The following is a 15,185-nucleotide window of genomic DNA, read 5'->3' as shown; positions in this document are numbered from 1 at the left end:
CACAGAGAAGCCAGAAAGTGATCTTTTAGGGACCAGCCCAAAAGAGTTCACTGGGAAGAGTACAGAATTTGGAACTGAACCACTGGCTTTCTAAGGGCTAACAAGGGGTCATCAGTGATGACAAGAAATAGAAATCTTTCCACATCAAGGATGCTAAAATTAGAGAGCCTACCAAAAGCCCCCCCAAAGAAGGCAAATAAAAAGCTTTCACCATTTGCCAGAGGCAGAGACAGTGAGGCAGTTTGTTAAGGTACCAGGTCAAGTAAGATCTTTCAGTTCCCTGCAAGTTCTCCCACCCCTTCCAACTGAGACTTTATTTAACATCTAAGAGAATCTGGCATCTAAATGAACTAAGCATGACAAGAAAATTTCTGCTATTGTTCTAAATATAACCTTCATATGACCAGATTCAAATGCTTCAGAAATGAAACTGCAAGACACAAAATTAGGAATATGTTGAGTCTTCACTTAGAACATAAAACATAATTGCCTTTTGTAACTCTGGCACTGAGAGCTCTGACGAATGTCTTCCTTGGGACTTAACTATTTATTCTGCCACCTCTTTCTATGTAGGAGTCTTGGGCATCTTTGATGGGACATGATAACATTTGGTCTTCAATTGGTATTGCACATACTTATGTAGGTCATTGGATTCTTTTCTCATTAGCCTATATCACTTAAAGTAATTCTTCTTGGTGCCAATTTGGTGGGAATTATAAGTTCAGATACTGAAACAGCATCACATGATGGTACTTAATTATGAGATTACAATGTGGTGGTGGCGGAGGTGGTGGTGGTTATGGTGGTGGGGTGTTCATTACACATCTCAACTGGTTAACTTCAAAAATCAAACTATGTATTCAAACATTCTCCTACAAAACCAGAAGACCAGAATTGAAAAGCACTAATGTGTACCTTCAATCCTGGCTTCTCCCGAGGAATATGAAATTTGAATGTTCAGACACCATTGGGAACTCTAAATAAATAAATAAATAAATAAATAAAGTGTTTTCCCGATATGCAAATAAATGTAACAGCCAAGGACGTCAAGCCAATCTACGTCAATTTTATAGAGATACCCAGAAAGTGCATTTGTTTCCCTGCAAACGTTCAGATATCCAAAAAGTGATTGTTAATATAAAAAAGCAAAGCTTCTTCTATCCCACCTGGATACAGTTACCACTTTCCTTTCACCTTTGCTTTCTGTACACTGTACATTGCTTTCTAGCCGCCCTTCTACCCCTTAACCTTCTGCATATTCCTGCTGCCAAACCCCCTCATTGTGACCCCCTCATCACCCTTGATCTGCACTACCCTTGATCTGTGACGATGAAAGCGAAGGACCCTGCCAAAAGCAGTTCCTGGCTGATACCGCCCATCACTGCCAAGTGTAAAACTCTCCTTCTCCCACCATTCACTGAACACTGAGAGTGTTTTCCAGAGACAGTCCAGGTTTTCACTCAGGTTTCCAGCTCTTCGTGGAGTTTGAGGGTCCATCCATGTCCCAGTGAGTCAGCCTCAGGCACACATTCCACCGCAGAATTTTCTCAGAACATCTCTCCAACTCCCAGGTTGTCAGACCACAACATTCATTTCTAAGTTCTGGTTCCATAGGGATTAGCTCTATATCCAAGTTCTTAAGGACTAGAATGAAATCTGTAAAGAATTGGTGTGTGCACACACATACACACACACACACACAATCATTCTGTCAATAGTCAGTATATTTTTTTCTGAAGACAAATTGTACAAGAAGAGAAATTATCATGTGAATATGGCCAGCTGTCAAAAGAATTCAACTGAGAGCCAGCCCAGGATGTTCACAATGGTTATGGGTGTTAAGTAATCCTATTTTAATGCCATCCTCTCTGAATAAGGGATGTGTATTTATTCATACTTATTCATAATAATTCAATTAAATATATAAAATATTAGTGAAATTAAAATTTCCCAGTGGATTTTTCCCACAATGAGAATAATTCATCTTGCCTGTCCATGAAGGAAAACCAAGCTGTCAAGGAAAAATACTTTAGAATCCCTGAATATCCTATATCCAAAGAAGTCATTCTTTGCTACACCATAATTTCTTCATGGCTTTTTTCACTTCCATATTCCTCAGTGTATAGATCAGAGGGTTGAGCAGGGGCGTCCCAATTGTATAAAACACAGCCACCATTTTGTCTATTGGAAATGTAGCTGGGGGGCGTGTGTATATGAATATGCATGGACCAAAAAATAAGACAACCACAATAAAGTGGGAGGTGCAGGTGGAAAGGGCTTTTCGTCTTCCTTCAGCACTGTGGTTACGCAGAGAGTACAAGATGACAACATAGGAGGTAAGCAGGATTATGAAACTCACCGTGCATATGGTTCCACTGTTAGAAACAAGTAGCAAATTTGTCACATAAGTGTCCATGCAGGCAAGTTTCAACAAGGGCTGCAAGTCACAGAAATAGTGGTCAATCACGTTGGGGCCACAGAAAGGCAATCTCAAAGTCAGGAAAATTTGTGCCAAAGAGTGGATACAAGATGCCACCCAGACCAGAATCACCAAAATGCTGCAGACGTGCCGGTTCATGATGGTTGTGTATCGCAAGGGCTTACAAATGGCTACATAGCGATCTAAAGCCATGAGGATGAGCACCAAGATTTCCATGCACCCAAAGAAATGGAATGTAAAGACCTGAATCATGCACTCATTGTAGGAAATGGTCTTCTTCTGAGCAAGGGCATCCACAATCAATCTAGGGGCTGTGGTTGTAGAGAAGCAGGTGTCAGCAAAAGACAGATAGAATAGGAAGAAGTACATGGGAGTCCCCAGGGTCCTGCTTGTTTTGATAGTCACTACAATGAGAAAGTTCCCCAACAGTGTTGCAAGGTAAAAGATCAAGAAGACCCCAAATACTGCCTTCTGCTTTACTGGATCCTGTGTCAGCCCAAGGAGAATGAATTCAGTCACACTGCTATTCATCATAAGACTACTGGCTGAAAGTAAGGTGCAGTTGAGGACAAGGGCTGAATCTGCAAAGAGAAGAAAAGAAGTGACAGCTTGGGAAGATCAGTGGGCTGAACTCTGAATGCCTTGCTTTTGCTCCATGTTATGTTACCTCTGACTGCCTTCAATCCTCTATGACTCTTGGTAAATCAGCAGATGCCCAAGCCTCTCCCAGATCTATCTGTTGATTCAGAAGCTAACTGCCTTGAATCAACAAAGCCTTTGCATTTGGGGAAGTAAAATTAAATGTCCTTTAAAAATTCTGATTCCCACCAAGATTGAAAACTGCAGAACTTGAACTGTCCTTGGGCAAGTGACTTAACTGTCTCATAATTTAGCTTTCATGTGAAAAAGAGAGTGCAAATATTTGCCTTACCTGATCCTGAGTTTTCTTAAGAATTAAAAGATTGTATATGCACACAGATACACATATAGGTGATATCTATGTGTTTTGAAATCATAAAAATTTTCTATTCCACTATGATTAAGCACTCATATCGTTGGAGAATCCCTCTGGAAGAAAATATTCTCTGTTCAGTTCACTCATTTAAGTCCCTGACCCCTTCATCTCTGATCCCATCTGTATCTTGGATGTGATATGCTTTACAAAAGTCTGTTTTGACAATCTTTTACTTACACCTCTCATGTTCAATGTCAGCTTCTCTGATGTCATTATAAAACAAATGTCAGGACAACTTTGTGGTTGGAATAATTGAGGAAACTGTTTACCCTCTTGACTGTACTGTGGGACTAAACTCAGAATATTGAGCATCTCTGCCTATGAATTCAACATGCTATAAAATTCCTAATGATGCCTATAATCTAAATAGGCATCAGAGATGTTACTCAGAGATGTTCATTTTACCCTGAAGTCACCCGTGTGCTTCTAAAAATTTCATCTGAAAAGTATCCCATAATTCCAACATACTATGTTATGATTGTTCTATTTCAATTATTTGTTCATAACATGTTGAGTTTGTCACTGAAATCATCATATAATATCATTTTGTGTCCTGATTTTGACTTGGGATTATTATAACACTTCTTCCCATGTTATTATACTTATCATTAGTTTACCTGTTAATTTAATTATGTGACATTGTATAAAGCTTTTTAAGTGGCATCTCTTTGATCATTTGTCTTTTGAGATATTTATATCGCTTCCATTTTTGACTCACACAGAAACAACTTAATTTCCCAAGTATGACGCCGCTGTCCCAAATGCTAGGGATTATCATTGCTGTTGACAATTATTAAAAATGTTTTTCAATATTTTGTGTACATTTATTAACTATATTTTATTATGAAATAATTCATGATTGTCATTAATTATTTAAGTACACAGAAGAAGGAAAGAAAATTTAAAAGCTGTCTCCAAATTATTGTATCTATAATCCTACTCTTTGGAAATAACTATTGGTTTTCTTATATGTCTTTTAAGAAACATTCTCTAAGTATATTTATATTTGTGTTTATCTCCACATCTTTTTACTATATACATATGGTCAGTATTTCAAGGTTCATGATTTTTCAGAAGAGCTCACCTTACACATATGGTCAATATTTCAAGGTTCATGATTTTACAGAAGAAGCAAACAAAAAAGGTTATTTTATGACATGATCTTATTCTCTCATTTGATTAGTAAAAAAATTGCATTTTGTTATATACATACACATTTTTATCACCAGCCACATGTTACATTTTTAATACTTTTTTTACATGTTTACTACATTTTTTAATGAAAGTATTGCTCTTACGAGAATTTTTTTATGTTTGTTCAGTTCATATTATGTAATGTTGATATTTTATCTAGGATGGCTATTCATCAAGAAAATAACTACATTTCTTGGTCAAGAACACAGTGGCTCCAGTCAGATGTCTTGGGTTCAAATCCCAGCTCCACTTTTTACTAGCTGGGGAAAGCTACTTTAACATAACATAAAATACTCACTTCTTCTTAATGATTTTTAAGTTTTAAGATACATGTAGATGAAATCATTCATTATGTAAGGGACTATGTGGTTGGTATTAGAAGAATAGAAACCATCTGCAGAGAGAAGTGTAAAAATTCCTGAGACAGACGGATCAGTGAAAAACTCCAGATTATGTTAAGGGATGAACTACAGCTTTAACTGAAGAAAGTCAGATTCTGAACCAGGTTCCCTGAGATGCAAACATCCTAAAGCAGAACAGAGAGGTAGGTTAGCACAGTGACAGAGCATCGAAGCTGAAGCTGAACTGCCTGGATTCATACCCCAACTCCTGCACAGTATGGTGCCATATTTCACAAGTCCCGATATATCTCTGGGCTTCATTTTCTTCACCTGTAAATGTGAGGAGTAAAATAATCTACCTTTTAGAGTTTCTATGAAAGCTAAATAATTAAGTATGTACAATGCATAAGAGATGCAGATAGGCAGTACATGCTTTTGGAATGGTCCTTTCATTAAGATTATTAGCATCAATGTTGTATTATGATCATGAATATTATCAAGATATTAATCTACCTGTTCATTTACCCCAAATACAGCTGCACAACTGTTTTCACACTAATTGCCTGTGGGGGATAAGCTTAGGAATCCTCTGGGCTTACACCAATGGGTTAACAAGGCATAGAGAATTACAGTCAGAAAACAGTCACACCCGAGTTTGAGTTAGCCAGATTGACACCCCAAGAATAGGGGGTTGCAAAAGCACCCCGAGTATAAGGAGGCAAAAAGGCACCAAGAAGGAATAGGGAGGTGTAAAGGCGCCCCAAAATAGACACCGGTGCAGAACCCCCAGAAAAGAGAGGGATTGGCAAAGGCCTAAAATAGGAACAGGGACAAAGGTGCCCAACACATAGGTATATGAAATAAACAAGATTAGATGTTCAGGTTGAAAGCATTGCCAATTTAGTACTACATCAGAAAAGCTGCTTTCGCAGGAGGATAGGACCCAGTTAGGTAAATTGGTGAATTGGACTGTGGACTGCTGCGCTGCAGGCAAAGCAGCCCAGAGCAGAGAGGGTTAACAAAAGAAAAGGTGCCTTGTTAACTCTGAGGTTATTTCCCCTACCTGCCTCATCCCCTAGGCTAGCTAAGGTAAACAGAGGTTCTGCCTCATATCCACTGTAAACAACCTTCCTCCCGATTGCCCTGCACCCAGCTTTTGTTTTGTATTAACCCAAACCCCTAACCCCAAATACCTTCAGGACCTCCTTTCCCTCACAACCACAAGTTAATGTTGACAAATTCATTCTCTCTTTGTGCACATCCATCACCTTCTGATCCTAATAAAAACAGGGCAAGGACACTTATTCAGGGCTCTTGTCTTTCCCAGACATTAGCCATCTCTCATTTTTCATCCTGTGTCCCACTCTCTTGCCAGACAAAAGAGAATTTTACAGCCAGAGCCTATGACAATTTCCTTCCTCAAATGACTGAAATCACCTCGGCACTGTGGTTTCTGCTAATTTGCTCATGGTGATCAGTAGCTGGGAATGGCAACTCCAAATATCCTTAATAAATACTAAAAAACAAATATAAAGTGCAAACAGCTTCCCTAAATGTGACCCATGATGACATGAGAGTAGAAATAAAACATACCCTTGGTTGTAAAGAGTTTGTGATCCAAAGATACAAAAATCAGAGGGGTGAGAGCATTTGACATGAAAGAAACGAACCAAAGTTTTAATGGGGATAATGGGACAAATAGAGAAGGTCAGTATGAAACTGCTGGTGGTTTAGACTGATTCTAGTGTCATAGTAGAAAAACTTGGAAAAGCAAGGTTTCGTCTCTGCCAAAGGCCATGGAAGCCACGTTATGAAATCTGAACATATTTTTGCAGTCAAGTATAAGATTTGGAGATATACAAGATATGAGAGCTGATTTTATTAAGATTTATTCAGCACAGAAGAACAAAATCATTCAGCTGTTTATCAAAATTTAATCATCTGGTTTTCTAAATTTAGTCCAGTTGGATTTGGGCTTATCTGGAATGAGGTGTCTGCTCCCTTCAAGATGTCAGGGTTGCACTGAAGACATCCATCTTTGAATCCCCTGCACTTAGAAACTCAATGGGCAGCATACAGGTGGATCCACTGTGGCCCCAACAGAACGAAGACTGGCCCAGCAGGCATCCCGAGTATGATTCAATGGTGACTCCAGACCTGTCCCTTCCCCTCTCAGAGGAGGAGCAGATGGGCTCCCTCTCAGCTGTCTCTGTGGGGGGGAGAGGAGGAGGCAGCAAAATAACATACCTCCTCTCAGCTTTAATAAGATCTTTTGGTCGTTGTTGTTTTTTAGTTTATTTTTGTTGTCAAGAGTTTATTTTTTTACAACAGTGCTACATTCACAGCAACACCAACACACAGGTACAGAGATTCCCCATAAGGTCCCTAGCCGCCACCCAAATATCACCTCTGCCATTACCAACATTGCCCGCCAGAACGGTACATTTCCCAGAACTGATGAGCCTACCGTGACACATCCTCATCACCCAGAGTCCAAAGTTTACCCCAAGGCTCACTCTTGGGTGTGGTACATTCTATGGTTTCGGTACATATTAGTAACAGACATCCATCATTGTAATATCATGCAGAGTATTTTCACTGATGTAAAAACAGGATCAGTTTAGATTCTCAAAACATGGGACATAAAAACTCCTTTCACACAGTGTCTAATACTCCTTAAATTCTAAATAAAATGTCTCACACCATTTTGTTGGAGAAAATAACACATCGTGGGAGATAACTATGTGAGTTTTCACTGTGAGCATTATTAGCTCAAACAGTACAAAATCGGGCTGGTTACTCATAAACAGAAGTATTACAAATGGTCAATCCTACAGTTCTTTAAGTGGACCCTCTGTTTCTATACAGAAAGGATGGACACAATTTCAGAAATTCCCTCTTCTCCTTGCTCTCTATCCTCTCCTCTTTTTACCTCCTAGCTACAACTTCAAAAGGAAAAGTGGACATTCTAAAACTATGATGAATCTTAAGATTAAAGGGTTACTGTGGTTTTCAAGTGCGAAGGCTGAAATACTCACCATGACTTTCAAAGTCCTCAAACTTTGTGCCATAGTCTTGCTTACCACCTTTCCTCCCAGGGCTTCTGCTCGTGTGTGTTCCAGCCATGCCTGACACTTGCTGTCCCTCATGAATATGTCCCGACCGTCTCATTTCCTAAATTTTAAGTACTTCTTAGTGGTTATGTGACTTCCTCTGATACAACTTCCACCTTCCATTTCTTCCTGGATCCAGAGTCCCCTGTCCATCTCCTCAGCACAGCCTTCCAGGTTTTCCCAAACGATTTTCTTGCTAATGGCCTTCAACTGTTAAAGTGTGTGTGTGTGTGTGTGTGTGTGTGTGTTTTGAATCATGCAACCTTTGATTATACCCCTCTTTCCTTCTCTCTTTAAAATCTTTGTTCATTGGATTTTATATCTCATTAGGCAAATTCACATTGTTCTATTTTGTGCACGTCCAACTAGGCTGGGAAGCAACTTAGCAGAGAGCAGTCAAAAAGAAACCAGTACCAGAACTCAAACCTTTGTGCTCCATGGTAATATCTCCCTCTCGAACACTCCACACCTCACCCACCACTGCCCTGCAAAGCATCAGACTCCATTCATTTGGGTGGAGCCGGCATAAAGCCAGAAAACCGTGAATCAGTAGAGAAGAAAATCACTGCCATGCCCAGTACGTACCCTGACTCTCAAATGGATGCAAATTGTAGAGGGATTAAAAAAGAGAGCAAAATTTATATTTATATTTATGTTTCTGTTTATTTATATTTATTTATGTTCACATTTATCATTTAAGCCCACAGTGTAAGGTTGAGCAAAGAATCTTGTTAGGGATAAAGAGTACTTGTCTCGGATTTCACGAGAGAGTTTGCTTCTCATTCCTCCACTCCATATATACCCCTTACCCCAACAGCAGAAAGAGAATATAATTCTTAGCTGTGAGCAGGGTTGACAGTGGGTCTGGAGAGACCACTTTAGTATCACAACTGGCAGAACATTCAGTGCATCATAGAATCGTGGTATCGACTGTTACAATGCATGCAGACTGCATATGGTCTGTGTACAACCTGGTCCTTTTCCTGATCTTAAACCTTGTAAATAAGAAATCCACCTGGGGGCTCCTGGGTGGCTCAGTTGGTTAAGCATGGACTTTGGCTCAGGTCGTGATCTCGCGGTTTGTGAGTTCGAGCCCCGCGTCGGGCTCTGTGCTGACAGCAGGCCTGGAGCCTGCTTCAGATTCTGTGTCTCCCTCTCTCTCTGCCCTTCCCCTGCTCACACTGTCACACTCTCTCAAAAATAGATAAAACATTTTTAAAAATTTAAACAACAAAAAAAGAAATTCACTTGTATAGGGGCACCTGGGTGACTCAGTTATGTGTCAGACTCTTCATTTCAGCTCAGGCCATGATCTCACGGTTCATGGGACAAGGCCCACATTGGGTTCTGGGCTGACAGCCTGCCTGGGATTCTCTCTCTCTCTCCCTCCCTCACTCATTCTCTTTCTCTATCTCTCTTCTCTCTTTCTCTTGTGAAATAAATAACCATTTAAACTGAATAAAAGAAAATTGAGGATCAGCTGCTTATTTAATCCATTAAAAGAAAAAGAAACCCATATGTATAGGATACTATACCTCTGCCCCCTCAAATATACCCCCCACCTTTCCAATAAGCATTGGTCCTGAGAATGTCCTGCCTCAAGCAGAGGCCAGTGAAAGCTGGGAGCCCTGACACATTCAGATCCTCTCATCACTAAGACAAATATGTTCCCGGAGTTTCAAGCTTCTCAGGAGACAAAACTAAATCATGGCAACTGCCCTAAAACCCAGTCCTGCATGGGAGGCAAGGAAAAGAACATAGTTTACTTGGGTTTGAAAACTTACCTTATTTCTCTTAAAGGAGATGAGATCCAATAGAGAGCTCCTAGATTTGCTCTCGCATTTCGGATTTACTTTGAAGATGAATCATGTGCAGTAAGTGTGCAACATGTAAACTGTACATCCAATAGATTTACTCAGCTTTCCAGTGCAGGGTCTGTGGGGAGAGGAGATACTCCACAGACAGCCAGTCTTCCTTAAAAGGACTGAGTTAGAGCTGTAATATCAGCAGAAAATTTCTTATTTCTATTCTTAGAACCTTCGAGAATAAAAAGGAAACATCCCCACTATTCTATGATAGAAACATCTCTAAAAGCAGCTCTGTAACCCCCAAAAAAACCCCTGGAAGAGCACATGAGTTAACATTTCTTCCTCCTCCATCAGATATTTATAGAGATTTCATAGACGTTCACAAATGCTGAGCCTTTGGAGGGACAAAGACTCTGCCCTTCCCACCTCAAAGGATAAGCACAATTAATCCCAATCACAGCAAACCATGGTGCCAAGGATTCATGAACAAGACTGTCAGTGGGCAGATTCTGTCCTCAGAGCTCTTCTCCCCCTCCAGTCTGTCCTAAGGGACACGTCTCACTTCAGTTACCAAATGCTCCACACCTGTCTCTGCCCTAAGGAAAAAGTAAGCAGATAGAGATCACTGAAAGTTCCCAAATGCTCTGCTCTTTAAGCCAAATGTTTTCTAACCGCATGCAAAACTCGGAGCCCATGTAGAGTTTGAACCACATGTGATATAATTGAATTCTAGCTTCACTATTTGTGTCTCTGTCACTTTAAGCAAGTTTCTAAACTTCTCCCTCTTTCTTATTCTAGAAAAAGTCACTCTTAGATATAATACAATAAATCTTAATGAGACTCATAAAATATAAAATTACAATGAAAACTACTCATTAAAATTTCTACAATTTCTAAATATTTTGAAGTCAGTTGACTCAGTAGGTAAAGAGAGAAGAGAAAGAATATGGAAATGAAGACATTTAAAAAAATTTTTTTTTATTTTTCAATCAACTCAAGTTATACTTAACAATGAAATGCACTTTTGTTATTGAGCAATTCTACACATTACTCAGTGCTCATCACAAGTGTCACAGACTCACTACCTCTGGAGTATCTTCTCTCCTCTTGATCTCCTTTACTATTTCACCCAGTCACCCACCTCTCTTCGGCAACCAGCATTTTATTCTCTTTATTTTAGAGTCTGGGTTTTTTTTCTTTTTCCTTTGTTCATTTGCGTTGTTTCTTAAATTCCACTTATGAGTGAAGTCATAAGATATTTGTCTTCTCTGACTAATTTACCTCAGCAGAATGCTGTAGTTCCATCCACATTGATGCAAATGGCAAGATTTCATTTTTTTTGATTGCCAAGTAATACTCCAGTATGTGTGTGTGTGTGTGTGTGTGTGTGTGTTGATATATATACCACATCCTCTTTATCCATTCATCCATCGATGGACACTTGGGCTCTTTCCATACTTTGGCTATTGTTGATAGTGCTGCTATAAACATGGGGGTGCATGTGTCCCTTCGAAACAGCACATTGTATCCCTTGGATAAATCCCTAGTAGTGCAATTGCTGGCTCATAGGGTAGTTCTATTGTTAAATTTTTGAGGAACCTCCATACTGTTTCTATTACATTCAAAGGATTCTACAGTGGGTGTGGTATGTATTCCTGAACAAACAGACAAAACTCTAGGCCTTCTTGGATCTTACATTCTGCTGGGGACAGACAAGAAACAATATAATAATGTCAGTCAAATAGTATGTTAAGAGATGATAAATGCCATTGAAAAAGAAAGCCAAGTAAGAACAGGGGATATGGCATGCTAATGGAAATACAGTAGTAAATACAGAAGAGAAGCTTCACTGAGGAGAGATTAGAATAAGACCGAATAAGACCATAAGCAGATGAGGCTATTAGGCAAACACCCATGTGTTAAGCAGAGAAAACAGCTGAAGCAAATAACACAGAAAGCCTGCCTGGTGTGGTCAATAAATTGCAAGGAGGCGATTGTGGCTGGAGCTGAGCAAGTGTGAAGTATCAGAAGAAGCCAAAAGAGCCACAGAATGTCAAACCATTGTAAGGGTTTGGTCTTCTTCTCTGAGCAAAATGGAGTCACTGCAGGGTTTTGATGAAAATAGACTTAACAGATTGAGAGAAGTAGGGAGAATTCTAAGTTCATGACTATGATCTAAGTGAGAGACGATGGCAGCCCAGACCAGGATGGAAGGAGACTTGATGGGAAAATAGATCATACGCTGCATCTATTTTGAAGGCAAATGAATGTTTTTCTAATAGGTTATGTGTGAACTGTGATGTTATCGATTTTTTTTTTTACTTCCATGTTTTTGGTCTGGGAAACTGGAAGGATGGAATTTTCTGGGGAAGGCCACAGGTCAATTATGTTTGATTGCAAGAACAATCGATTCTTCTCGAATCAAACAATTGCAAATTGATCGCCACTGGGGGCACTGGGCCTGGCGGTTGGGGGTGGAAGGATCAGGGGTCTTCCCACAACCCCGGGGATTCCAGCACATGGAAGGGAAACACGATGGCATGCCTGCACTTCTTCCCCTGCAGAACTGTACCTGCTGAAATTTGTAGTGCTGTTCATGGATGACCTGGGCCATAATCCCAGTGGAGCTCCATCATGGCTGGAAGTCTGGCAGACATGGTTTTCACCATTGTAAAAAATACAGACCTCATCAAAACCAGGCTGTTGTGCAGAATGTGCTGAAACCATCTCACAGGGGGATCCTCTGTATTTTTCTACTGTTTCTGAAGAGGAAGTGTTCCTGACCCTTTATCGGGGGGTTTCCCTTACTGTTTCTCTACTGTCACCCTTCTAGTTTTTGTGAACCTAGAGAAAATCTAGACTGGGCCCCGAGATTGATTCTCTCTCCCCCGCAACTTTGCCAGTGTCTGCCTGGCTACTGCGGTGGCCCAGATCCTCTCCCTTCTACACGGTGAAGAAAAAGATGAAGGCTCAGAGCTCCTACCTCCCCCATTGTGGAGGAGTAGATGTCCATTTCTCAGGAGCAGTGGACAGGGAAAGCCCCAGGGGAACTAGGGCTCTGGAATGGATTGACAGTCAACCTACTGAAGATTGTGCCACATTTTGGAGTTATGTTTGGCACCTTTGAGTTCTCCAAGCAGAATCTGTCTTTACCAAAATTGTTACGTTGTGTCTCTGAGCTATAAATTGACTCCAGGGCTGGATCAGAGTTTGAGGCCCCAGGAATTATGGGAATTAAAAACATTCTTCAAAACTAGACAACTGAAGTCTAAAGAACAAACACTTTAAAGTCGAATAGAAGTGCACCGACAGAAGGCATGCTGCAGTCACAGGCAGATGTGGCTTCATACTGTGCACACACGGAGCGATGAGAGGGTACTCTTGTCTGCTGCTCTTGGAAATGAGAAGGTTCAGCCATATACTGCCTCTGAGCTCCAAACTGATGTCCCTGGGAACACCTGTGCCACAGGAAGGCTGCCCAACACGACTGTCTCATGATGGCACTTCACTAGATTCAATACACGACCCCAAAGAAACGTCACTGTCATGACACCTCAAAACAACATGTAACTGAGGTGGCTGAGCAGATGCCATGTCGGGTCACAGTTTGCACTAAACTGCATCCGTCCAGTTTCACTCAATGGGACCAAAGACTTCTCAGTACAATCATTCTGGAACTCATAACCTTTGCTGACTGCTGAATACACACACCGCAGCATAAATTACGCCTTAATCATAAACTAAGTGAAAACATTTAACATTTTTCACCATGAGGGTGCCTGGGTAGCTCAGTCAGTTAAGCTTCTGACTCTGAATTTTGGTTCACAGCATGATATCATAGTTTGGGTGGTGGGATCAAGCCCCACGAGGAGCCGACAGTGTGGAGCCTGCTTGGGATTCTCACGCTCTCTGCCCTTCCCCTCCTTGTGTTTCTTTCTCTCTCTCTCTCTCTCTCTCTCTCTCAAAATAAATAAATAAATAAATAATTTTAAATGTTATCACTATCATAGAACCATGCTTTTTTATTTAAATTTGAAGCAGCCCAAGCTTAGGTATTTCAAGAATCTTGTGTTTCAGGAGGCAGTTTTCGTCATGACTGCTTAATTACGACCAAAAAGACCCTCCTCCAGGTAAAGTCATATACAGATTGAGTGGCCTGAATTCTCTGTCTTTTAAACCTGATTGGCAAACCTACCCTGAAAATAAATTATTTAAGCCAAATTATTCTCGCAAATTGTCTTAGATGCCTAGAAAGGATCAAATAGAACATTTGGCATATATCAAAAAAATGTAACTGAACAAAATACTTCAGGGTAATCATCTCTACTAGAGTTTTTTAAAAATCAGATTTCAGATTGTTACAGCTGAGGACTCTCAGTCAAGTTTATGCAACTGTACTTTCCAATAGTGCCTATTTAAAAAATTTTTTAACCTTTATTTATTTTTGAGAGAGAGAGACAGAGTGTGAGCAGGGGCAGAGCAGAGAGAGAGGGAGACACTGAATCTGAAGCAGGCTCCAGGTTCTGTCTGCACTGTCAGCACAGAGCCCAATGCGGGGCTCGAAGTCAAGAACTGCGAGACCATGACCTGAGCTGAAGTTAGACGCTCAACTGACTGAGCCACCCAGATGCCTGCAATAGTGCCTATTTATGCGTTTTAAAAATCTAATATTAAGATGTTAATTTATACACAGACAGGCTTAAAATATGTTGAAAGCATTTTCCCTATTAAATTATTTTCAAAAGGGAGACAAACCAGTCATTAAATATGAAGATACCTATTAGATATATAAAGGAAAGTATCAAGTAGTCAAGTATACAAGTCTGGCATTCAAGATGGAGGTCTGGGATGGAAATATAAATGTGTGAGTCATCAGCATAGAGATGGTATTTAAAGCCCCAAGAACCCTTGGTTTTATTTTAGTTTTAATATAACTTATGAAATGAATCTTTTCTGCTGAGCTTTAGTGTCCTAAAGACATGCATTTTCAGAGAAAGCTCAGCTAATCAGAATTGGCAGAAAAGAAAGAAAAAAAGAACCTTCCTGATCATCAGTGGCTCCACACTTTCCCAGAGGAGGTTCCTAAAACTCAAAGTGAAAAGCTTTCTCTCCTTCATAATCTCAATTCCATTACTACTCTTTTCTCCTCTCCTCTCGTCCCTTCTGTTTCTATAGCAATACTAAACTCTAGCAATTCATAGCAAAGCTAAATTTGTGGCAAAGCAGGCAAGGAAAGTAGCTTGTTGATGCCTTTTTTTTTTACCAAGAAATTCC

At 40.2% G+C, this 15,185-nt stretch overlaps 1 protein-coding gene and 1 pseudogene across 1 annotated transcript; one reads left to right on the top strand and one right to left on the bottom strand.

The window, feature by feature from the left end:
• Positions 1-2,062: 2,062 nt before the first annotated feature.
• LOC122484321 (olfactory receptor 4C11-like) lies at positions 2,063-2,974 on the bottom strand. The gene has a single exon (XM_043582284.1). The coding sequence runs from the start codon at positions 2,972-2,974 to the stop codon at positions 2,063-2,065; it is 912 nt and encodes a 303-aa protein (XP_043438219.1).
• Positions 2,975-7,054: 4,080 nt separating this feature from the next.
• On the top strand, positions 7,055-13,199 carry LOC122484320 (annotated as a pseudogene).
• The last annotated feature ends 1,986 nt before the right edge of the window (positions 13,200-15,185 follow it).

The sequence above is a fragment of the Prionailurus bengalensis genome, chromosome D1, assembly GCF_016509475.1.
Source record: "Prionailurus bengalensis isolate Pbe53 chromosome D1, Fcat_Pben_1.1_paternal_pri, whole genome shotgun sequence".
Taxonomy (NCBI): domain Eukaryota; kingdom Metazoa; phylum Chordata; class Mammalia; order Carnivora; family Felidae; genus Prionailurus; species Prionailurus bengalensis.
The sequence above is the reverse complement of the archived record's forward strand: the minus strand, read 5'-3'. Positions and strand labels throughout refer to the sequence as shown.

Bases quoted from the DNA above. Each gene is read 5' to 3' on its own strand.
- LOC122484321 (XM_043582284.1), bottom strand. From the start codon at position 2,974: ATGATGAATAGCAGTGTGACTGAATTCATTCTCCTTGGGCTGACACAG.